This window comes from Prionailurus viverrinus, unplaced genomic scaffold (genome assembly GCF_022837055.1).
Source record: "Prionailurus viverrinus isolate Anna unplaced genomic scaffold, UM_Priviv_1.0 scaffold_53, whole genome shotgun sequence".
NCBI classification, from domain to species: Eukaryota; Metazoa; Chordata; class Mammalia; order Carnivora; family Felidae; genus Prionailurus; species Prionailurus viverrinus.
This window is the reverse complement of record NW_025927616.1, coordinates 497,096-521,922: the sequence shown is the minus strand read 5'-3', so window position 1 is coordinate 521,922 and position 24,827 is coordinate 497,096. Positions and strand designations below refer to the sequence as shown.

General features: G+C 62.2%; 1 protein-coding gene across 1 annotated transcript in view; it reads left to right on the top strand.

Moving 5' to 3' along the window:
• Positions 1–5,143: 5,143 nt before the first annotated feature.
• LOC125159605 (calpain-8-like) overlaps positions 5,144–24,827 on the top strand; it is a 42,474-nt gene continuing 22,790 nt past the window's right edge. Inside the window, 6 exon segments of the mRNA XM_047848101.1 lie at positions 5,144–5,383; positions 12,477–12,546; positions 21,851–21,969; positions 22,613–22,746; positions 23,342–23,510; positions 24,262–24,351. Of these exon segments, the coding sequence (XP_047704057.1) occupies positions 5,144–5,383; positions 12,477–12,546; positions 21,851–21,969; positions 22,613–22,746; positions 23,342–23,510; positions 24,262–24,351 (822 nt within the window).

Here is a 24,827-nt window from a genome sequence, read left to right as displayed (position 1 = left end):
CCGCCGCCTGGCGACCACACAGAAGCCCCCTGCCCTTTCGCTCTCCTGTGCGCGAAGTCGCTATTTCATACCTTCTGTGTCTCAGTCGCCTCCGCCCCCTGCGCTCTCCCAGCCAATGTCCTCCACCCCTACGTCCACGAGGAAACGTCACAGCCACCGGAAGAGAACTTCCCAGGGCCCCACTGTCCCGCCGCCCCTCACGTGCACACCTGCCTTCTCGCCTGTGACAGGGACGGACTGCGCATGCTCCCAGGAAGACCCGCCCCACCCCCCGCCTCCCCTTGGGCTCTAGGTCTGAACTCAGGGACACCCTCGTGCGATTTCCCTCCGTTTCTAGAAGGAGAGAGCGTGGACTGTGTCCAGTGAGATGGGGGTGGGGAGCAGCCACTGGTTTGGGCCACCTGAAGGTCACGATGGCCTCTGCGGAGCATGTGACTGAGTGACGGGAAGAGAGGACGGGTGGGGGATGGGGTGCAGAGAACTCGGCTCCGTGAGGGTCTCCCCTCCCTGGCGGAACCGCGTTCTGTGTTGTAACGAGAGAGGGAGGGGCGGGGCAGGGGTGCAGGGGCGGGAGAGGCTAGAAACAGAAGACGCCGAGGGACAAGGTCCAGCAGAGAAGCCGACGGACGGCGCGGGGCCTGAGTGCCGGGAGCGTGTGACATGGTGACACAGTGACAACACGAGCCGCCTCAGAGACCCCGCAAGCAGCGTCCAGGTCACAGGTGGCGCTCTGTGCGGCCAGCGTCACGAACTTTACACGTACCCGACCCCTGTCTCCCGCGGCCCCGTCTTCGAACAGGCCGGGTCGGGGGGTCGCCATCAGCTCTCGTCCGGCTTCCAGCAGCTGCCTGCCTTCCTCCGGGTCCCCCGCTGCTGCGGCCGCTCTGGAGACTGTCATGCTGCCCTCAGGTCTGGGATGCCCCCTCTCACGGCCTCTGTCGGGCCCCTCAGCGCCGTCCAAGTCTCCTGTTCTCCAGCAGCAGGGCCCCTCTGTCTCTCCCACAGCGCCACGTTCCTCGTGGGCAGGAAAGGCGTTTACCTATCGTTTCCTCCTACTACCCGGTGTCCACCTCTGCCCGCCCCGTCTGTGGGGCGTTGCCCGGGTCAGGGCTCCCCTCCAGCAGGCAGGCAAGAACGTGGAACTGAGAGACCTGGGGTCACGTCTGCCACGGAGTGACCGCGGGCTGGCCCGACCATACCGTCCACTGTGGACCTTCCGTGGGTCTCCGACCCGCCCTGGATCTATAGGGGCCACGTCGACCTGACCTAGTCACCTGGTCATGCTGGGTCAGCAGGATCTGGGTTGGCCGCTGGGGGGCGGTGCGGCGGGGTGGGCATCTGGGGTGGCGAGTGATCCCACAGGGCAGGAGAGGGACGAGCCCGCGCTCCGGGTCCCCCCTTCTGCCTCGTCGGGGCTGGTCGGACGGGCTTATCTCCCCCCGGCACCCTTGCTGTCCTGGCAGATGGGGCCAGTCTTTCCGCAGAGACCAGTAACGAATGCATGGATTATAGCAGGTCTCCTCTGCCCTCCTGTTTTCTTTTAAACTCTCTATCGAATCAAGTTCTCCCGATACAAAGCTCGCCGTTTGAAAGGTTCTTGGTGCACTCTCTGTGCTGGGCGCCCATCATCGACGGCTGGTCCCAGAAGATTCCCACCACCCCGAAAAGAAGCCCCGTCCCTGTGTCAATCCCTCTCCCGCGTGCGTCCAGTAATCTTCGCTCCGTTTCTGTGGATTTGCCCATTCTGGGCATTTCTCATAACTGGAGCCATCGGTTACGCGACCCGTAGGGACCAGCCTCCCTCGCGTGACCCTGTTGTAGCATGTGTCGGACCTCCTTCCCTCCTACGGCTTCTCATCGCTTGCCCGGGGACCACGTTGCTTACGGAGTCCTCCGCCGACGGACGCGGGGCCGAGTCTACTTCGTGTCCCCATGGGCCACCGCGAAGGGTGCTGTACGAGCACCCGGGCACAGGTCTCCCTGTTCCTCGGTTCCCTGCGGAGGAGGGAACGCGGAGTTACCGTGTGGCAGTGGGAGGGCCCTCCAGACTGCTTTCCCGAGGGTCTGCAACACCTCGCGTTCCCTCCAGCACCGCGGACACTGGGTCCGTGCCTCGTCCGTCTTCGAATCCGGCGGTGGGAGGGCCCGGGAGAGAGGACGCTGCCGGCTCTCGCCGCCCCGTCCCTGATGCTGGTCACGCGGGACAATGTGCTCTGCCGGCCGTAATTGTGTGAGACGCACGCCTGGCCTTTGGGCGATTTCTCGTCCTTGCCGGGGGGACGACGCAGCCTTGGTCCTTCTGCGGATCCATGTGCACGCACCAAGGGGACCCGTGTGACTCAGGTGCTGCGTGACCACCCTGCCTGGCATCCCCAGTCTCCGAAAGAGGCCAGGGCTCCGTGGAACGGAGTTGGCGGGGTCTTGCGGGGTCTGGGGCGCGAGGCTGTGGGGACGTCTGTCCCGGGTGACAGGCTGCTTCCTCCGGAGCATCGGCCGGGTCACGCTGAGCAGGAGGCCGGTGAGGGTGCTGAGTCTGGGGCTTTCTGGGCTCCAGCGACACAGCGGCCAGCACGGTAGGAGGGGGCGGGTGGGTGGCATCCAGAAAGCCTGTCCTGGGACACTGGGCGTCTGAAGGATGAGCACAGCAGGGCACCGCCCTGGAGCCCGCATTCCCGCGCCCGAAGGACAGCCAGGAGGCGGGGAGTGGAGGGAAAAGGGCGGGGCTCCCAGCTCAGGGGTCCCGTGGGGCCCCTCCGGCCTCGTTCCCCTGAGAGTGGCCGCCAGGGTCTGGGCTTCAGGCCAGATCTGTGTTTGAAGTGACCGCTCAGGTCAGTCTTGGCTTTGGACACTTGGCCGTCGATTCCAACTGAAAATACGTATTTCCGTTCCTTTCCCACAGACCGGCTAGATTTCTCCTGGAGGCCAGTGGGTCTGGAAGATTCCGCGTTGACTGAATGGAGCCGTGGTCCTGCTTCTCCGGGAGGAGGGGCCACCGGCTGAGAGCAGGGTCACCTTTGGGGGCCGGCGGCGGATCCAGGGCAAGTGGGAGCCCAGCAGGGAGGGTGGGGCCCCCGAGTGGCCGCGGCCCCGTCTCCCCACTGAGGCCGGACAAACTCAGCTTTACGGTGGGTGCCTGGCGCCTGGCCCAGACCTGCCCACCTGCCTTCGCTCCCAGACCGTCCCCGGCTCAGAAGGTCAGAACTGGGTGCCGTGGAGGTCAGCTGGTCGGCTGGCCCGGAGCGCCCCGTGTCTGCAGATCCGGGTCCCGCCTCGGACCCTGTGACTCAGACCTGTTTTTGGAGGGCGGGATGGCGGCAGGGCCTCAGGGAAGCAGCGTTTTGGGCAAGCACTCCGGGGGATTCTCGCCCACACCGTGTGGCTTCCGGGCTGCTGTTCGCAAGTGACTACAAGCCTGGTGGCTCTAGAAGCGCAGAAACCCTTCGGCCACGGTTCCGGAGGCCGGAAGTCCACACTCTGTTTCCCTGTGGCTGCGGCCAAGGCCATGTGCCTGCAGAGGCTCCGGGGCTGGGTTCCCGGCCTCCCCCAGGTCCGGGGCTGGTGGCATCCGTGGCCTGTGGCTGCAACGCTCCAGCTGCTGTCCCGTGGGCACATCGCCTCCTCCTTTTTGTGCTTGACACGTCTGGCCCCGCCTGGGTCTCTCGAGGACACTCGTGGTTGCATTTAGGGCCACGATAATCTCCCCATTTCAAGAGCCCCAACTTAATCTTATCTGCAAAGATCCTTTTCCGAATAAGGTGCTGCTCACAGGTCCCAGGGATTAGGTGCCCAGGTCTTGGGGGACCATTCTCCAGGCTGCCACACACGCTAAGTTCAAAAATCCCTGATGTGTGAAGGGGTGGTCTCTGGAGGGGAGGGGTGGGGAGGGGAGTGAGAAGGGGAGGGGAGGGGCCAGGGAGGGAAGGGAGAGGGTAGGGTGGGGAGGGGAGGGAGAGGGAGAGGAGAGGGGGAGGGGAGGGGAGGGGAGGAGAGGGTGGGGAGGGGAGGGGAGGGAAGGGAGAAGGGAGGGGAGGAGAGGGTGGGGAGGGGAGGGAGAAGGAGAGGAGAGGGGGAGGGGAGGGAAGGGGAGGGGAGGGGAGGGGAGGGGAGGGCGGGGAGCAGGCGCAGGGTTGAGGAAGGCAGGCTTCCAGTGACCATGAGTGTATCTCGGGGTGGGAAGTGCAGAGCGGTGACTGGAGTGGACAACACTGTGATGACCGTCCGGTGGCAGGGGTGACCACACCGGCCGTGGGGAGCACCTCGGAGCGTGGAGACATGTCGGGTCAGTCTCTTGTGCGCCTGAAACCAGCGTAACGCGTGCGTCGACTACACTTCAACAGTGAAAGTTAGAATGATCACGCGTGGGGTCCACGTCCGTAGAGGAGACCAGGCCCAGGGAACTGGAGCCACGAGAAGAGTGACACATCCAAGGTCACATTCCCTTCTCAGCAGAGAAGCCGTGACTCCTGACCCCCAGGCCTTCCCTTCCTGGCCCCCCGGGTCCCCAGGAACAGTGACAGCTGACACCTGCTGAGTGAATCCCACACCCTGTCTCGTGACACCCCGACTGGTGACACTCTCAACCCTGCAAGGCGGGTCCCCCTATTATCTTCCATTTTACAGATGAGAAAATTGAGGGGAGGAGGTTGAATAATATGCTCAAGGCGAGCTAATTACTGGTGGACGTGGGACAGAAACAACCTAACCTCGCTCGCGGGGCAGGCTCCGCTGGGCTCGCTCTGACATTCCCACCCCCCACCCCCCTTCCTGGCCATCCTCTGAGCCACTCCCCCAGGGCCCGGCAAACACTGGAGCCACAGGACTGGTCTTCCCACCTCAGCCCACCGGGCCCACGGGCCCATGGGGCCAAGGGCAGGGGAGCGGGCCTTGCTCAGGGTGGGAGCGCCTGGGATGCCACCAGATCTCCTAGGGAGGGGCCCCCCCACAGGTTCCCAGCCTCCTAAGTGTTTGCAGAAACGCTCAAGGCAAAGGCGAAGGTGGGTGACATTCATTAAGTGCTTTTGTGACTCACTTCCCAGGGAGCAGGCCCCTGGATAAAGGTTCCCGGCAGCCTCACCTCCCCGCGGCAGGTGCCCGAGAGCGCGGCACGGCTCTGCCCCCTGTCCCCCCCGGGGAGCCCTCAGCCATGTCTGTGCTCGCGGCCAGCGTATCTCAGCGGCGGCGGGGGGCAGCTCACGGTCTTGGCTCCCAGCACAAAGCCGTCAAGTATTTAGGCCAGGACTTCGAGACCCTGAGGAGGCAGTGCTTGGACTCGGGGGTCCTGTTCAAGGACCCCGAGTTCCCAGCGTGCCCGTCAGCCTTGGGCTACAAGGACCTTGGACCACACTCCCCCCAGACTCGAGGCATCATCTGGAAGCGACCCCCGGTAAGCAGACCGGCTTGCAGCTGAGGGTCACACGGATGGAGGGTCCTCACTTCTGGTTGGAAGTAGTTGAGGGAGAAATCGTGCCCCTGGGCCCTAAGTTTCTGGGTCCCCTATTTTAGAGCAATCCCCCCCCCCAAGACTTTCTCAGAGGCAGTGAGGTATGGAGGGAACACCACACACAGGCTTTGGGACCAGACGCGTTGGATCTGAGCCCGTGTGGCCGTGTGCAGAAACCTCACCTTTCTCATCTGTGGAATGGTGCTTCAGGGTGGGGGGTGCAGAACCGTCCTCCCCAAACCCAAGCCGTGACCTCCTGCTCCGGGACCCTTGTCCAGTGACTCAACCGGAAGGATGGGGGCCCCTCTGCAGGGTGAGAGCCGAGACCAGGGCTCCGTGCCGTGTCTGACACATAAAGGGACCACAATCAGTGGCCCTACGCCAGGCGCCTCTGTTCTCGCCCACAATGGGAAAGCCAAGCTGTGGGAGCAGTCTCCTCGGCAGGGGTGGGCAACGGAGCGAGAGGCAGGGACAGTGCCGTGGACGTGATCAGAACCGTCCTTCGGTTCCGGCTCCCGCTGCCCCAGGGTCTGCGTCCTGCCCGGTTTGCAGGACGGTCTCCTGGAGAAACCCGTCACCCCACTCGCTCCTGCCAACCCGGCCCATCCTCCGTACCCGAGACCTGAGGGGCTAGTCGGGGGTGTTGGCAAAATCGAGGCCGGGAATCAGTTTTGGATTCTTATTTCGAGAGTTGACGGCCGTTTCGTTTCCAAGGACAGGTCGTCCAGCCTGAGTTTTGGGCCAGGCGTGGGGCTCTGTCCCGGGGAAGGCGGTCGGGGAGACCCTGAGGAGGGAGCTGTGGTCCCAGCTGTGAATCGGGGACAATGGAGGCGCTGCACAGGGACGTCAACTGCGAGCCAGGGGACCCGGGGTGTCCAGAGGGGGCAGCCTAGTGGGGCTGGGGACCCCAAAGGGCCTGGGGAGGGGTGAACGGGGGTGACGGGGGTTTCGCCGGGTGACCGAAGCCACGGGTCAGTTAACCTTTGCCAAGGTTTTCTCCTTCATCTGAGATTCTCAAAGCTCCTACCTCCCCGACCACTTTGCTCTGCCCTAAACCGAGTCTTCACCGGGTCTCACTGTCCACGTAAACACGGTCGCTGTAAAGCGGACGCGTGGGTTTGCGCGAGGCTGTGCTCACACACCGTGAGGTGTCACACATCCTCTGAGACCCTACCGACGTCACACAGGCTCCCGAGCTGGAAACGGCCCTGACCCTCCCTCCGTCGGGCGCCTGCCCCGGTACCTGGGAAAACCAGCCCGGCCGGGAGGCTGGGCCCCGTCCCCGGACGCCTCGGGGCCGCAAGAATGGGGGCGTCCCGACTGGAGCTGCGCTGATGGGCCCCCTTCCCCCTTCTCTCCTTCCTTCCTTTTCTTGCTTCTACTTGTGGTAAAATACACATAGCGTAAAACTTCCCGCCCCAACCGCCTCTCGGCTTGCCCGCCGAGCACTTACCCTGTCGTGCGCTGCCAGCACGCCAGGGGCTCCCAAACAGCTTGTGAAACGGGGCCTCTGTCCTCACTAACACTACGTGGAACCACACGGTATTCGTCCTTCCGTGACCGGTTCATCTCACTCTGTCCGATGTCCTCAGGGTCACCCCTGCGGTAGCAGGTGTCAGAATTTCCTTCCTTCTGGAGGCTGAGCCCCAGTCCACTGGGGGCGGACGCCATGCCTCTCTCACTCATTCACTAATCGAGGGACGTCCAGGTGGTTTCCACCCTCTGGCTGTCGTGGGTCCTGCCGTTACGAACACGGGTGTTCAAGTATCTCTTCGAGACCCAGCTTTCAATTCTTTTGGGTGTATGCCCCGACGTGGAACCTCCAGATCGTACGGTAATAATGTTTTTGATTTTTTTTAAAGGAAATAAAATGTATTTTTTTTTAGTTTATTTTTTAAAAATGTTTATTTATTTATTTTGAGAGAGAGAGAGAAAGAGTGAGAGGGGGAAGAGGCAGAGAGAGAGGGAGGGAGAGGCTCCCAAGCAGGATCCACACTGTCAGCGCAGAGCCCGACGTGGGGCTCGATCTCATGAACTGTGAGATTGTGACGAGTCGATATCGAGAGTCAGACACTTAACCGACTGAGCCCCCAGGCTTCCCTTGTTTCTTTATTCTTTTGTTTTATTAATTTTTTTAATGTTTATTTGTGTTTGAGACAGAAAGAGACAGAGCACAAGCAGGGGAGAGGCAGAGAGAGAGGGAGAAAGAATGCTAAGCAGGCTCCAGGCTCTGAGCTGTCAGCACAGAGCCCGATGCGGGGCTTGAACTCACAGACTGTGAGATCATGACCTGAGCTGAAGTCGGACGCTCAACCGACTGAGCCACCCAGGCGCCCCCCAACAAGTGTCCTCCTTAATGCCCATCACCCATTTAGCCCAACCCCCCACCCACCTCCCCTCCAGCAACCCCCAGTTTGTTCTCTGTATCTAAGAGTCTCTTAGAGTTTGCCTCCTTCTCGGTTTTTTATCTTATTTTTCCTTCCCTTCTTGTATGTTCATCTGTTGTTTCTTTCTCTGCCCGACTTCTTTCGCTCAGCATAATACCCTCCAGTTCCATCCACGTTGTTGCAAATGGCAAGATTTCCTTCTTTCTCGTGGCCGAGTAACATTCCACTGTGTGTGCATACAACGCCGGCTTTATCCGTTCATCGGTTCCTGGACACTTGAGTTGCTTCTGTATCTTGGCTGTTGTAGGTGATGCTGCGGTAAACACCGGGGTGCCTGTATCCCTTTCAATTAGTGTTTTTGTATTCTTTGGATAAACACCTAGTAGTGCAGTTGCTGGGTTGTAGGGTAGTTCAATTTTTAACTTTTTGAGGCACTTCCACGCTGTTCTCCAGAGCGGCCATGCCATTGTGTCTTCCCACCAGCGGCGCACGCGGGTTCCCCTTTCTCCGCATCCTCGCCAGCACCTGCTGTTTTCTGCTCTTTGACAGTGGCCGTCCTAATGTGCGCGGGGTGGCCTCTCACTGTGGTTTTGGTTTGTGTTCCCCTGATGATGACGCTGAGCGTCTCTGCATGTGTCCGTTGGCCACCCGGATGTCTTCCCTGGAGAAATGTCTGTTCAAGTCATTTGCTCATTTTTAAGTTGGGTGATCGGCTTTTTGGTTTCACTCGCTGCTTTGGAGGGTGATGCCTGACTCTGTTTGTACCAGGGACTTCACGCCAGCTGCCCGGCTGTGGCTCTAACGCCCCTGCCTCGCACCAAGCTGTTAACTTGTACCTGTCCTGTGGGGCACGCGGATGGGGTGGGCCGAACACGCATGCACGTATGCTTTGGTCTTCTTGACAGGAGATGATGCTGGCTACTTAGATGCTTCCTGAAATCATAAAATTTGGCATCCTGACCCTTTCAGGGTCTTTGCCTGTTTTGTTTTGTTTTGTTTTGTTTTGTTTTGTTTGCCTATTTTTACTCTGCTGAGCAGAAGGTCTGCTTGGGCTCTCATCTCGGTGGTGGAAGACGAGTTTGCCCAGATTGAAGATCTCAGGGTCCAGCTTGTAAGCTCAGGATAAGCTTTGGCTATTCACGATCCGAGTGAGATTTTCTCCGCTGGGGCCGGACACGGACGACAGACACAGGTGTGAGACCCGGGGCCTCCTGCCGCCCTCCCCACGCTGTCCATCCTCGTGTCCCCACGGCGCCCGGGCCCCCCGCCCGAGGGACGCCTGGCGTGCACGGCCCAGCTGACGATGTTCTTTTCCGCCCATTTGTTGGCAGTTGAGCATTTGGTGGATCCAAATGCTCCGGGGGAGGAGGTGATGCCTGCTGCATAGTGAGGACCCAGGGGAGGGGTGGAGGGCGTGGCTCTTGGGAGGTTGGGGTGCAGATGAGCGGCCAGGCCTCCCCCTGGGGCTGCCACATTCCCTCCTGCTGCTGTCTCTGGACTAATGGATTTGGCCGCATCTACTAGCGCTGGTCACGCACAGATGCCGGTGTGGAGCCTGCGCAAGCCTTCTCCAGTGGGGAGCAGGCAGCGTGTGGCTGAGAGCCTGGGTCTGGGCGTCAGGCACATCGGGATTCTGGTCCCCTCGGTGCCCGTTTCCTGGCCCTGTGACCACGAGTGAGATGCTGACCCCCCCCAGGACCCGGTCTCGACATCTGTAGAAGGGGTAATAACATCACTTACCTGGCGGGGTTATCCGGAGGCTTGGATGAGAGAGCGGGAGTGGGTTGAGCACGGCGGCGCTCGGGGCTGGGAGCACCCCTTGGTTCACGTCAGAGGGCGAAGTACAAATAGGAACGGAACACACGGGGCCAGGGCAGGGGCGTTAACCTGACCGTGGAGTCCGGGACCGTTCATCACTGCGGATATTCGAGTCACAAGGGGGGGTTGGGAGCAGGAGCAGGAGGGCATGGGTGGGAGCGAGCAGGGCTGCGCAGGTGTGCGGGAGAGAGGGAGGCTGTGGGAGACAGAGGTGAGGCTGGGAGGTCAAGGGGGCCGGCCGCAGGGGTGGGAGTGCCAGGTAGGTGATGAGGCCCCCACCCTGGTGGTGGTGACCAAGGTGACAGCACCGCGGGCTCTGGAAGCCACGGCCGGAGCTCCTGAAACTGTCAGACGTGGGCTGATGCCCCGGGGCGCTGTGTTTCCCCGTCACCGCTGTCACCGTCACCATCACCGTCACTTGGAGTGTGCCGTCCAGTCACTTCCTGCCTCGGCCTCCTCAGGGGTCCCCGGCGGTCCCTGCGCCCTGCACCACAGGCTGATGTGGGCTGGAGTAACGTATGTGTGTGTTGAGATTCCTGCCCCAGCGGCATTAACACCATTACGGAGAAGGGGGAGGGGGGGACGCGTGCCTCTCCGAAACCGCCCGGGCCAGCGCGTTCCTCGGTATGTCCCGCCCGCGTTCCGGCAGCAAGCCGCGTGGGGAGACTTCAGGAACGCGCTGCGGCCACAGCTCTGAGCTGAGACGCAGTCTGCTCGCCGAGCTGAGGGTCCGCACAACCCGGGAGTCGTGGCGTTTCTTGGTGCCTGTTTCCGAGGAGGTGTCGTGAATGATGCTAACCAACGACGCGATAAACCAACATCCCCTCCGCCTGTAGGCCACGCGGTGCCATTCCTACGACAGGGTACGCCGCCTCCAGGTCTCGCAAACCACCGTCTCCCAGACCGAGCGCAAGATCTTAGCAGAACTTGGTCTGAGTCTGCTTAGATCTCAGTCTCATGAGCTTACGTCACAGGAACTGTGACTTGTGCCGCTGGGGACATGGCCATCCTCCGTGGCTGGGGGTTGAAGCCAGGGGTTTGGGTTGGCTCGACTTGGGACTCGAACTCGCGGACCTCAAGAACAGGACCTGAGCTGCAGTAGGATGCTCAGCTGACTGAGCCACCCAGGCACCCTGAGAGTATGTTTTTAATGTTTATTTTTGAGAGAGAGAAAGTGTGAGTGTGGGAGGGGTCTAGAGAGAGGGAGACGGAGTCCCAAGCAGGATCTGCCCCATCAGCACAGAGCCCGACGCGGGGCTCGATCTCCTGAACCCTGAGATCATGACCTGAGCCGAAGTCAAGAGTCAGATGCTTAACTGGTTGAGCCGCCAAGCACCCTGGGAGGGGACAGTCTTTCAGGATTTTCAAGGAGTGAGATTCTGTGAGACCCTGCTCGGTGCATCCTCTCGTCTTTCTTCTCGACGTTTTTTGTCCCTCTCTTTTTAATTTTTCATTTTCCAAATCTGTCCCCCTTCTGCTCCCCAAGAGCTGACGGTCTGGAGGCCGGGAGCCCCCAGCACCTGGCATCAGCATTTGCAGCTCTGAGAACCCCTGGCTTGGCTGACACCAGGGCGTCTCTCAACTGCCCCTGGAGGTGGCCAAGAGGGACCCGGACAGAGCTGCAGGCCCACCAGCGGCCCAGCCGCATAACCCGCGGTTCTTACAGCGAGGTTGTGAAGTCTCCACGTGCTGAGAAAGCGCGGACAAGACACGTGTGATCGAAAGCCGGCGTCTACCGTGACCTCCTGCCTCCCTCCTCCCCCCGTCCTTCTGCCTCCTGCCTCCTGCCTCCACACACACACACCCCATCCTCCTGCCTCCTACCTCCCCGCACCCCCCATTTCCCCATGGTCGGTCACAGAAGGGTCTCTGTTCCTTGAGGGTCCACCCTCGCCCTGGACAGTCTGCCGGGGGCAACGCAGACCCACCTCTCCCTTGGGGACAGAGCCGTGGTCAGCCCCTCGGACAGTCTGCATCTTCTCCCACCCAGAGAGCCCCAGACACAGTCCCTCTCGGGTGTTTCTCGTTTCCCCCCCGAGCGTACGCGGCCTACACCCGGCTTTTCTCCGACTTTTCTGTGAGGGTCAGTCCTGGTTTCCGAGCAAAGGCCAGAAGCACCTTGAGTCTCAGGACCGGTTCTCCCTTCGCTCCCATCTTGCCCTCTTGCCCGCCTGCCGAGCTGTGCGCGGAGCGGGCTCCCGGACGAGTTGGACAAGCTGCTCGGGGGAGTACACCGGCCCCGTGGTGGGAGGGTTCACTGGAAGGAAGGACAGACGGCCCCGTGGTGGGGGTGGGTTCACCGGAAGGAAGGACGCCTCGCGGGGCCCGGAGCTCCAGGCGGATGCCCCGCGGAGGGGCGTGAGCGCAGGGAGCGCGGCCGGGGTGTGTGGGTGCATCACCGCGAGCTCTCGCCTGGGGTCACACCCCACGCCCCAGCGCCTGGGTCAGTGCGAGGGGCCCCCTTCACGCTGCCAGGCGGTTAATGAGCGTCCGCGGGTGCACAGCACTAGTTGGGGCGAGGAAACGCTTCTGTAAGCCTCTCCGTAGGTAGGGGTGCTGTCTGAGAGGTGAGCTCACGAGTCGCCACATTATTGCTGGGGCCGCTGCCTTTCGTCCCTCCCTGCCCTGCCTCTCCGCTCTGCACCCTGGCCGCCTTCTCCCTCGCACCCCTGCTCCGCACCCCGGCTGCCTCCTCCCTCCTCCAGGCTGCAGAGTCCTCGGCAGGTGATCTGGGCTCCTCCCAGGCTGAGCCCTGACCGTGACGCTCCCTGACCCCCACTCCTTCTGGCACCGGACGACCAGTGACTCGTGTTTTGTCCCCTCGCTTTCAGGAGCTGTGTGCCAGCCCTCACTTTATCGTCGATGGAGCCAGGCGCGCGGACATCTGTCAGGGAGACCTGGGTGAGTACGGGGTCAGCCACAGCCCTCTTTGTCCGTGGCCAGGGCACGCGTGTGGCCGTGTGCTGACTGACGCGAGGTCAAGCTGTTGGACGCGCCTTCGCCTGTGCGATTTTCTGCGTGGGTCTGCGTTTCTGGGCGGTTGTCTTCACTGTGAGTCTGCACAGCTGGGAGTGTCACTCCCCCGTGGGGTTCCCGCGTGGCACCCGGCCCCTCCTAACCAAGAGTCACGAGCCGGGATGGCGGGCGCACGGTGGCGACCGTGCTGCGATGCGCATTGAGGCTGGTTGCCTGTAAGCGGGCGTAACTCGCCCATCGAATGGCCACGTCCGTATAATTGTGGTCTGTCCGCGGGACGGTTCTAAACTCCGTAGGAAGACGAGGATCCCGTTTTCTCGCCAAGCTGTGTCTCGTAGCCTGGAATCCTGGGAGAACAGCGTCCACCTCCCAACCTCCCACGCTCCCTCCGAATCAGATGCACTTACACTTAGAAAATCGTTTATCCCAAGTTTTTGCCAAGTTCTGGCCTCGGGTGGGGGGCTGAGGCTCCGCTTGAAGGTGCCTCAGCGCTGCTGGCCTCTCAGCCGCCCCCAGCCCGTGGGGTCTGCGCACAGAGTCGCCCGACGCCGACGTCTCAGGGGACGGGGTGGCCCTCGGTCGAGCTCGCTGGGCTCCTGACCGCCAGCCCGCGCCGGCTGCAAGGCCAGAACTGGAGATCAGGCACCGGGGGATCCAGTCCCTCCCGGAAAACCAGCAAAGCAAACGGAAGCATCCACACAGGCCCGGAAACCCTGTCTTCCCAGGAAGCCCCTCCCTCCTCTCCTGCTGGTTCCAGCCGAGAACACCTGCTCTCCTCAGCCTGCCAGGAGGTTCCAGGAATCGGAGGCTCACAGGGCATTTTATTTTAAGTGTTCCCGCATCCTGGCTGTTGTGACACGTGGAGCAGACACCGCCTCGGCCGGAGCCCACAGAGCGTGAGAGCAGAGCGGCTGGGACGTGGCCGCGGCCTCCGTGTCCCAAGCCCTGTGACTTCTGTGCCCCTTGTGCCCGGACTCACAGCCCTTTTACTTCCAGCCACATGTTTAACCTAATTAGCATGCGTCTCAGGGACGCAGCTTTGAATGTCCACTTGTAACAGCTCCTCGTCATAGACGCGTTAACTTTGGGAAAGGTATTTAATAAGTGCCTTTTAATTGTCGGCCTGAATAGAGGCTCTTGAGTAGCTTCGAGCAGGGAGAGGAGAGGTTTCCAGAGGAGGCCTGCGTGTTGCCACGGTGAGCGCGTGCAGCCGCGGAGCCAGACATGGACCAACTGCCCTCAGAAGCCGCCTCCTGGGAAGTGAGAGGGGCCGCCAGCCGGTGCCCCGGGGGAGCCCTGCCTCCGCGGCGGCCTTTCGAGAGCGGAGCATAAAGGGGCTGGAGGGCGCGTGGTGGGGGCCCGAGGGCCAGCCGGGCGCACTGGGCCCTGGGTGGAGGCCCGCGGGGGAGGCTCCCCATCCGACCAGGAGCCAGGCGGCCCCGGCGAGTCAGGGCGCGCCTCCCGCGGTGTTCGTCCAGTGCTGAGAGTCCGATATAGCACAGGGGGCCCTACTCTGGGTTTACTACGTTTTTATCACCATTGCTACCCCTGGTCTATCGTTTTGTTATTTCGGACGCACGCCGTTCACCAGTGACAAATCCCGGAGAGTGTGCGGTGATAAGCTAGCTGCCCGCCTCCCCGGGGGCCCGCCGCCCTGTCACCGCCTCTTGTCCGGCCCGCTGGCTTATCGCGTCCTTGCGCTGGCGGCAGAAAAGCGTAGGCACCGCTGTTTGTTCTCTTGGCGCTTAACCGAGTGCTGGTCTTCCCACAACGTGTCGGAACAGCTGGGTCCCCTTCCCGCTCAGCGCTGTCCCGTCTTGACGTCGCCCGCCGAGCCGTCTTCCCCTTTGCTGCTACGACACGTGTAGCAGCGGATGTCCTTCTTCCTCGGCCCTGTCGCGCGTGGGTGCCTGTCCCTGGGCCTGCGGCACCGCAGGTTCAGTCCGCGGGGCGCCGATCTGCCGCCCGCCGGGCCGGGCCTGCCTCCCGGAGGCGTGAGCCGCTCCGCGCCCAGCGGAGACTCTGGGCTCACCTCCGGTCCAGGGCCTGGCCTTCTCTGGAGGCACAGTTTTAGGAAAATAAAGGCTGGGAAGCGAGTGATGCTAGCCAGCTCCTAGCGCCGCGGGCCAGGAGCGCAGGAAGCGCCCGTTCTGGGCCCCTGAGGGGCTCCGCGACGGCGACTATGGGGCAGACGTCTCCGGCAAGGGGGTTCTGACGCTCGCTCGCTGCCTTCGGCAAATGGGGAGCAGAGACATCCGGAGTCCAGAGGGGACTCCAGAGGGGAGAAGACAAGTGGGGGAGGGGCAGAGAGAGGGGGAGAGAGAGACTCCCAAACACACTCCCCACTGCCAGCGCAGAGCCCGACGTGGGGCTCGAACCCACAAACTGTGAGATCACGACCTGAGCTGAAACCAGGAGTTGGGTGCTCAGCCGACCGAGCCCCTGGCGCCCCGGAATCAGAATGGTTTCCGAATCACGACTGCTGCTGTGGAGCAGGGTGAGGGAGAAGGGCCCCCTACGAGGCGCTGGTGGCTCTGGGGCCTCTGCCCTGCTTCCTCTCTGCCTGGCAGTGGGCGTGGGCGCCGAGTGTGGGCGTGGGCTCCCCGGGCGCTCCCCGCACCTCCCTGGAATCGCTGTCCTTTCTTCCTGGTTGTCTTCCTTCCGGGTCAGGCCCTGTGTTCTCGTGAAGGGGGCGTGGGTGGCCCGTTCCCCACGTCTCCACAGAGAACGAGCAACAGGTCCTAAATCCCGGCTCCTTCTCTGACGCGTTCCCCTCATGGATTTTTCCGCGTGAGTCGGCGCTTCCGCAAGGGGGCCACAGCGGACTGATGTCTCCATCCTTAAAATGCTCTCCTGGACGGCTTAGATCTGTGGCCTCCTTTGAGGAGGGCGCAAAGTAAGTCAGTTCATCAGGACTGGTGACCAGGCGGCCTCAGCACGTAGAGAGCCAGACCCCTCACGGACTCTGGTGGGCGCGGGTCAGGCCTCCAGGAAGCGCTCAGCCGCAGATGGCCGTTCCCGCAGCCAGGCCTGGATGAGGAGGGCGAGGTTCGCTTTTGCCAATGGGGCCTTTTCCTACTTAGGGTGGTCCCCCTTCCCTCCATTTGATACCTAGTGCTCAGTGCCCCTGCGCTCAGACCCGCTATCACAGTATCCCGTCTACTCTGAGGAAGGGGCCCAGGACAGTCATTTACACGTTAGTATGCATCTGAGCCAGTGGTTACAGGAGGATTTGTGTGTCCTGTGTGGTCGGAATGGTTGCAGGCAAAGATGTGCAGCTGTGGCAGCCGCGGATCACTTCACAGTGGCTGTAAATACCTCAAAATACCGTTTCAATTTCTACTCATTACCACCTCGTAATTAAGCTGTCACCAGGCCCCACCCCAAACCTTTTACATCGAACGTTGGCAGAGAAACACAAACCTTCCTGTGTCATAATTGAAGAAACATTTTAATAACGGTTTCGATACAGTTTATGATGTCCTGTTTTTCATGTTATGCATTTAGAAACATTATTCTATCCGTCCCTCGCGGGCAGAGATGCTGCTCAGCTCCGCTGGGGTCACTGGGTCTGAGGCCCGAGGCTCCCTGGCCCCCCAGGAGCCCTGCCCAGGGGCTGGGGAGTGACGCTCACCGAGGCCAGTGTAGAACTTTGTCTGGTCCACTAGCGGAGAGAGTCCGTCCGGGGTAACCGCTTGGTCTTCCAGACGCCTGTCCCCCTCCCGTCTCCTGCCCCCGATGCTGCTGGGCTGGCCTGGCCGCACCCGGCGGGGCGTGTCTGCGGTGGGCGCGGTTCCCGCCTGGGCCTTCTGCCGCCACGCGCCTCGGGCACCACGCTCCTGGCCTCTTGTGCTTTGCTGAGGCCACGGGAGGCCTTGCAGGTATCTCTGCCCTCCCAGGGCTTGTCTCCTCCTCGCCGGCTGGAGGCCACTGGGTCCGTGCAGATGGTCCCTCCTCACCGGCTTCCGTCTCGGTCCCCGTGCCTGTGGGCTCTCGGTCCCTGTGCCCACGCAGCCCCCCGGCACCTCCTCCTTGCTCTGAGCTTGGAGCCCCTGTTCCCACTGATCCCCACCCGCCTTCCCAGAAGCCGTATCTGTGGATGGGGTCGGGGTCGAGGTACCCTGAGGACATTACGTCTGCTGTTAACCCCCGCACGCGCGTGCACCTGTTATGTCCCGATCCCCTCTGCCAGCTGGGGATTTATATTCATATGTATTCTTAAATATCCCTCTTGTTACAAGTAAGTCCTTTTTGCTCATGCCAAATGATCCTGTGCAGTGAATCGTGAGGTACAACCCCATTTTACAGATCAGAAAACCCAGGACCACAGGAGTTAAGTGGGGGCTGCAGGTGGCTCAGCAGACAAGTCCGAACCCACGTCATTTCTGCTTTTCTGAGCTTGTAGGGACCGGTTCTCAAAGCTCTGGTCCCGGTGTCCTGCAGACTGTCCCCCACAGTGTGGGGTTTGGTGGTGACACACAGAGCAGGGCCCCCAACCTGAGGGCGGGAATCTCCCACAGGTGCGTTCTCCTGGAGGGGGGCTGGGACTCTCACCCCGTGACTATAAGGGCCCAGAATGTCCACGGAGGCTCCCGCTCGGGTCCCTCGGGGCACAGGCACTGCTGACTTGTTCACTCGCTGGCCCCCGCACCACCCAGCCCGCCTGGGCAGATACTGCGACCAAGTGGCAGTGTGGTCAGGGAGCAGGTGACGATGACCAGGGTGTCCCAGCTGCCATGTGTCCCAGGCTGCCGGGCATCTGGGCTCTGGGCCAGGGCTCTGGGCTCCCTAGCCTGGGAGAGGGCAGAGAGGTGTCCGTGGGGCAGAGGCTGGCCCCAGAGGAGGCCGGGGCTCTGGGGACCCGGTCACCCGGTGACTCCGAGGTTTGGAACTGTCTGGCTTTGTCTCTGCTTGCTGGGGTGAGGGCTGGCATCAGCGTGCCTTGGAGGGAAAGAAGAACGGTATAATCACAGGGCTCGGAGGGCCTGCAGGAGGCCACGAGGCCACGTTCCCAAATGCGGGTGGGCCCGAGACGGGTCCTGCTGTGACAGCGTCTCACGTGGGCACCCGGGTGAGACGAGACCCCTCTGCTGGCCTGGGCACCAAGCCAGAGCGGCGAGAGGGAGAGGAGGAGCAGGGGAGCGGAGCGGGGCTCCCGGAAAACTCTGTAGTGACAGGGTTGGAAGGATCGTTGTCACCACCAGGGACGTGTTGCCACAGAGCCACATCAAGCTGTCTTGTCCGACCTCCCTCCAGCGCAGACCCCTCCCGTGGGGCGCTGGCTTGTCAGCCCCCCGCTCCCCGTGCCAGCATGCCCCTCCCCCAGCCCCGGGGACGTGTGCGATGTCTGGGGGCGGTGTGGGTCGTCACCGTGGCCTGGGGTGGGCTGAGCATTCTGTCACACACAGCGGGATTCACTCAGGATACAGAGGCTCAGAGACCCACGTCTGCTTCTGGTCTTACCCGGCTGTCTCCGCTCTCCCCGTGTGCAATGTCGTTGCGCAACAGCTAAGGCGTGAGACCTTCTCCCCAGTAATCAACACACGGGTTTTCGAATCACTTCTGACAATTTCGTGCCGACCCACGTGATTTCATTCAGGTAGCATTTTATCCTGGGGTCTGCGAAAGCGTCCGGGCCCGCTGCCCACCTCCACTGGGCTGTCCGTGCAGCCGGGGGAGGCTAAGAACTGTGCGGGAGGCCTGGAAGGCGCCAGACGCGGAGGGGAGGAGGCCCGGTTGGCTTTGCGCCAGAGGCAGAGCTAAAGCAGCACCGGCTGGTGACGGCCCAGGAGGCGGAGGCCTCGGCCGCCGTCGAGTCTTGACGGTGGACTTTTACGAGGTGGCGCAAAGCCCTCCACTCCCTGCGCTGTTCTCAGCGGGACCCCGGCTCCCTGACCACGAGTGGGGGGGGATCGCAGACCGTCCGATTACAGGGGTTCCGCCCTGTCTCTGAGGGCTCCCATCTCTTTTGGGCCAACGCTCCTCATTCAGTCGCCGTTTTGGGGGCGCTTTCTTGCTTCATAAAGGCCAGCCCCTCCCCAGCCTCCCCGAGACGCCTGAACACAAGGAAGGCCAACCGTCCCCTGGGCGGGGGAGAAGGGCCACGAGTTTCTGACTGCGGCCCCGTGTGTGGCCTTCCCCCGGGCGGTTCTGCGACACCCACGGGCCGTCCTGTGATCCAACTCAGTTCTGACGTTGTGTAGGTGGCGTCAGACCCACCCGCCCCGGGCTCAGCCCTACGAGACCATCCCCGCCTCGGACGCCAGGCTCAAGTCCACGGGCTGACCTGTGCTTCTGACCAACTGGCTGTGGGTGGGAAGGTCCCACGACCCCTCCTTGGGTCAATGTGCCGGAGTGGCTCTCACTGCGCAGGCAAGCATTTTACCCCCTGGAGCTGGTTTCCTAGAAGAGGATGCACCTCACGAACAGTGACGGGGGAGAGGCGCGGGGTGAAGTGGGGACGGGGCGGGGGCGCCGGTCTCCCCGAATCTGCATGTGTGCACCAGTGACAGACGCCTGATGGATAGGATCATTGGTTGGCGGGGGATGATGGGCTCCTAGCTAGGTCCGCGGGGGGGGGGGGGGGGGGGGGACTGAGGGCTCCGTTCCCCTGGCAACCAGTTAGGTAGGTCACCTGCCCGGGGTGGGGGAGGGGGACTGAGGGCTCCGTTCCCCTGGGAGCTTTCAAAGCCACCTCATTACCGTAACAAAAGAGTGAGTGACACTGTCTCCCACTGCTTCAGCCTGGGTTACCATAACCCAAGAGTGACACTGGGTTTCCTGAGCCCTGAGCCCAGAAACAGGTCCGAGACTGATTGTCATTCGTTACTATAAACGCCAGAGCATCGCAGGCCGGCTGGTGCCAGCGCGGTCCCTGGGCTGGTCCCGGACGTGGGAGTCTGTACCCTCGAGCCTGTTCTCCTGCTACAGCCCCGGTTCCCACGCCCGACCCCGCAGCCACCACAGCTCTGGGGGGCGGGGGTTCACCTGCCTGGCTCCCTCCCGGCTCCCAGGGGGCGTCCCGGTGGCTGGGCTGGCTCCCTCCTCTGCACCCCACCCCCACCCCCAGGCTCTGTGCATCCTGTTCCCAGAGTCCCGGGGGCCCCGCCCTCTGCTGTGGCTTTGTCTCAGCCCTTCTGCTCTTTACTCTGGTTCCTGCTGTTCAGCTTTGAAGGGGCCTCTGCAGGGGCTCCGGCACCTCACCTTTCTCCGTCCTTCCTCCCACCTCCTCCCTGCCCGTGGCCCAGACGCTACCCCCCTTCTCCCTCGGTGTCCGAGTTCTTGACACGCAAGGTTCACAGTAACACAGTAACACTGGGTGTTCAGACCTCAGGCTTTGACTCTGACGTGTCAAGGGAATTTTTGATTTAGCGACTTCCGTGTCAAAAGCCTGACTCAGGATGGCTGTCTCTTCGCGGACTTAGAGCCTCTTTTGACAGAGCGCCTCATCGTTAGGGCTCGGGTCTGCCTGCTGCTTCGTGGCCCTGAAGCCCGTGGCTGCAGGGGTGGAGGGCTCCCGGGCATCCTGATTTCAGAGGGATAAAAAAATCACTTTGTTATTTTAATAGACATTAGCCCCCTTACAGTATAACCTGAGTGAGAGTGGGAGGAATGAAGCTCAGGTGCCCCCGACTTCCCCTGAGGTCAGAGACCCGGGACCCCCCAATTCCAGCCGCCTCGTTGCTCCAAACTCTGCCCCTCCTGCGGCCGGACCTCGCTGGAAGGTGGCTGGCGAGGAGGGACTTGTCCGTCACAATTTCCCCCTCTTTCCCGCCCGCCTCGTTCGTCACCGAAGCCTTGTGGCTGCTTCTGGAAATGGGAACACGGCCACAGATCACAGCCGTGTCCCTCTTGAGATTCATGTGGCCCCGGCTTCAAGGCAGGTCCCCAAACGAGTGCTGGAAAGTTCTGAGCAACAGAATATATGTCCCCCCAGGAGCCTCTCGAAGGGGAACATCCTGGCTCGGCGTGTTCCTTAGAAAGAGCATCCGCTCACGCCTGACCGGGGCTGGTTGGGAGCCCAGAGCTTGTGAACCCACCGCGTGCACTCCGAGCTCTGCGCGAGCACGAGGGGAGGCCCGCGAGACGTCAGGACTGAGGCAGATGAAAGGAAGATTAACCTCCTCGAGCTGGGCAGCCCCGTTTGATGTCAGCCACTGAGGGACGCTTAGTTTCCGTGACTTGACTTGTGATGTCTGAGGTGTCGGAGGCGGGCAGCCGGGAGCAAGGTCAGTGCCAGAGGGAGCAGGGGGGGCCGCGCCTGGCCGTGAGAGCACCTGCCTCCCGGAGTGGCCACCCTGTCAACCCCTCCCCGGGGGCACAGGCCTGGGTGACTTCCCTTGTTATCTCCCCCTGCCCCCAGGTTTAGGGGCAAAGGCCCCGACGTTGGCGGAGGTGGGATCTGTGGGCCCAGAGCATGTCCTCTGGGGCTTCGCTTCCCCACAGACCCGGGAGACTCAGGAGCAAACACGGAAGGTGCTCCTGGGGATTTGCACAAGGACAAGATGTAATCCATTCATTCATTCCGTCACTTGCTTATTCATTTTTGTCGAACACTCATTGAGCCCCTACTATGGGTCAGCCACCTGCGGGGGATGCCAGACAAGGAATCCACATCCCTGCTGGGGCTCCAGGAGGGCGCGCCACCTGAGGGGGGGGCGGGGTCACGCCTCGGCTGAGCACCTGCCGTGCAGAAGGAGCTCTGAGTCCACACGGGGTGCTGACCGTGACCCCGAGGTGCACAGAGCGGTTTAGATACGCTCTTCGGGAGACACAACGGAACAGAGTGACGTGTGGCCGGAGAGGGGGCGGGGGCGTTGCAGGCAGAGGGACTCGCAGGCAGAGGGACCAGGGACCGAGGGGTCAGCCACCCAGGGGGAGGCGAGGGCACGCTCGCGCACATCTGAGTCTGACCGGAGGTCAGGTTCTTGGTAGGAGAGGGAGGAGGAAAGCTGGAGACGGGGGTCACGTTCGCGTGTTTTCTGTCTTTCCACTGTCGACCCCACCAATTGGGTGCGTGGAGGTGAAACGGTCGATTTTCAGGGATGGGCGGGGGGAGCAGAGAACTTCCCAGGACTCCCAGGGAGGGTGCAGGGGCTGCCTCGACCTTCAGATGCCGGAGGACGGGGTCCATCTGACCCTGAAAGGTGGACTGAACAGGACGGTGAGGGTCAGAGAGGGCAGGGACCCTGCGGGCCGGCCTGACCAGCGTCCCCGTGTCACGGCGCAGGTGACTGCTGGCTCCTGGCGGCCCTGGCCTCCCTCACCTTGAACGAAGAGCTGCTTTACCGCGTTGTCCCCAGAGACCAGGACTTCCAGCAGAACTACGCGGGGATCTTTCATTTCCAGGTATCGTGCTCTGCTCATGGCCCTTGAACAGCGTGGGGATTGGGGTGCAGCCGGAAATCTGTGGATGACGTTGGACCCTCCCCAGATGTCACTACTTTTAACTTACTGTCGACCAGAAGCCGTCTTGGTAACGTAACCAGTCGATTCACACGTAGTTTGTGTGTTAAGTGTATTACACACTGTGTTCCCAGAATAAAGTAAGTCGGAGAAAAGAAAATGTTACTAGGAAAATCATAAGGAAGAGAAGACACATTGTCAGGACTGTGCTGTATTTATCAAAAACAGTCCACGCGTGAGCCGTTCTCACTGTGCAAACCGCGTGGCCCAGGAGCAGCTCCCGCCCAGACCCACGGAATCTGCGGGGGGCCGGGGGCCCGGCGGTCCCCCCGGGGGCTTCTGGCGTGCCCCTGGGTCTGAGAACTGCGGCCCCCACGCATCCGCGCTCCCCGGCTGTGTGGCCTTGAGGAGGAAGTCCCTTTGGGTGAGGGGCCCGGGGCGCGGGGCCTGGTCGCCCGCTGCGCCATGTGGGCAACTTTGTACCTCCTGCATTTCCTGCTTTCTCGTGGGTGCGGAAGACCAGGGCCCGCCCTTGCGGGAGCTGGGAGCTCAGGGGGGGCGCTGCCCCGTGTCTGTGCGCCCGCAGTTCTGGCGGTACGGCGAGTGGGTGGACGTGGTCGTGGACGACAGGCTGCCCACCGAGGACGGGGAGCTGCTGTTCCTTCGCTCCGGGACGGGCGGCGAGTTCTGGGGCGCCCTGCTGGAGAAGGCCTACGCCAAGTGAGTGACCCAGGAGCCAGAGGAACAGACCTCGGGGCCAGGAGGTCACGGCTCAGTTCTGTCCCCCGTGACCACATGAATCGGGGGCGAGCCCCTCAGCCTCCGTGCCTAGTTGTGTCCTCTTTGGGCCCCACGCTCCCTTCTAGGTCCAGGTGTATTTTTACAGGAGTGATGAGGCCGAGTAGGCGGGGCACTTAGATGCTGACCCCTGCCCTGCGGCCGCCCCCCCTTCCCGTGGGCTCCCCACGTGTGACCTGACGCGTGTCACTTTCTGGCTCCCTGTCCTCCAACCCTATTCCTCCAGTCCTCTTCCCAGAGCAGGCGCCTGGGGGACTCCCAGCCTGAGGGAGGGGCCCCCTCATCCCGGCCTGTGCTCCCTGCCCCCAGGGTCAGCTGTGCAGAGGCCGAACTTTGCTTTTAAAGGGGCAGGTGGGCCGCTTGGTGACAGATGACCTGACATTCGTTCCTGCACCTTGCTGGTCCAGAGCAGACTCGACAGAGGGCTCTCCCTTACCTTCTGGTCCACGCCGCGTCCCAGCCCCGGCCCCCACGGTCCCCTCGCTTGTGAATGGCGCGCTCTTTTTTTCTTTCACAGGCTCAACGGCTCCTACGAGGCTCTCACTGGAGGGTCTCTGGTGGAGGGGTTGCAAGATCTCACGGGCGGCATCTGTGAGTGTTACGACCTGAGGAAGCCTCCGGCCGGCCTCTTTCAGATCATCCGGAAGGCCCTCCGCGTGGGGTCTCTGCTGGCCTGCTCCATTGATGTGAGTCAGTGCGGGCCCCTCTGTTCCCCTCGTCCGGCAGGGGAGGGGCTGGGCAGGCGAGCGGCCAGGAGGCTTTGGGCCAGAGCAGCATCCAGGCTGAAGGGGCAAGTCTGGTGACACATGGGTCCCAGCACGCGGGGGGCGGGTTGGGACCTGGTTAGTGGGTAGAACGGGGCTCCCGTGAGGAGTTAGTAACCGGGGAGCAGCCCTGAGAACGGAGATCTGCTCCCGGATCCCAGCTCCCTCCTGTGCTCCGCCCTCTCTGCTGAGTAACCGTGGGCTTTAGGAAACAGATAAATGACGGACATACTCGACTGGCTTTGGGACCCCTGAGGAAAAGGGACGCGGTTCTGGAACCAGGGTGCTGGCCGTCCCGGCCCTGGGGCGGCGTGGACGGACGCACTTTTCCGCAACGTCTCTGCATTAGTGTGTCTTTGGTGGAGAGACGGTGCAGGGCCTGGAGAGAAAGAGGGGAGAACCAGGCTTGTTCAGAGCAGCCGTCCTGGATCGGCGGCACGGGGTCACCCTCGGGGAGCAGGTGACGCCCCAGTTTTCGGGGGCATCTGGAGGCTGTGAGCCTGGAGCTGTGCGCCTGCTTGGAGGGGCGGGCTGGGGAGGGCTCTGCTCCCTGAGGTCACTGCTGCACCTGCACCCCAGCACTGCACGGGGCCCGTCTGGGTGGCGTGTCCTTGGAAAGCCCTGTAGGGGCCACCCGGACAGGGTCAGGATCAGGGTCCTCATTCCCCCTCAGGTCTCCAGTGCAGCTGAGGCAGAAGCAGAGACCACAACCTGCCAGAAGCTGGTGAAGAGCCACGCGTACTCGGTCACTGGCGTCGAAGAGGTAGAAAGAACCAGGGAGGGGAGGGGAGACTGCACGTGCCCAGGGCGCCCTGGGAGGGGCCACCTCTGGGAGGTTCCCTGCCCCCCGAGGTCCCTCTCCGGCTGCCCCTGACACTCACAAGGGCCCTTCTGGCCTTGTGGATGACGTGGCCTGTGTGAGCCACAGCTCCGCGGGCTCCGAGGAGATGCGGCCTGGGGGGCGGGGGTGGGGGAAGGCCCTGGAGAAAGTGTAGAAATTGTCAGATTCCACACTCATCCCAAGCATGTGTATACAGGTGAAGGGGTGGAAACCCGCACGACCCCGAAGGGGATAGAGGCAGTGATGTCTGCTCTCAGGACGGGGCGTAACAGCGGGAAGGAACATGGGTTTTCCCTACTCTCCAACCCGAGCAGAAAGCAGGGGCTGTGGTTTTCAGTATTTTTAGTTACTGGACTCTGCCCACTTCCCTAAAAGGATTTGCAGTTGTTTACAGAGAA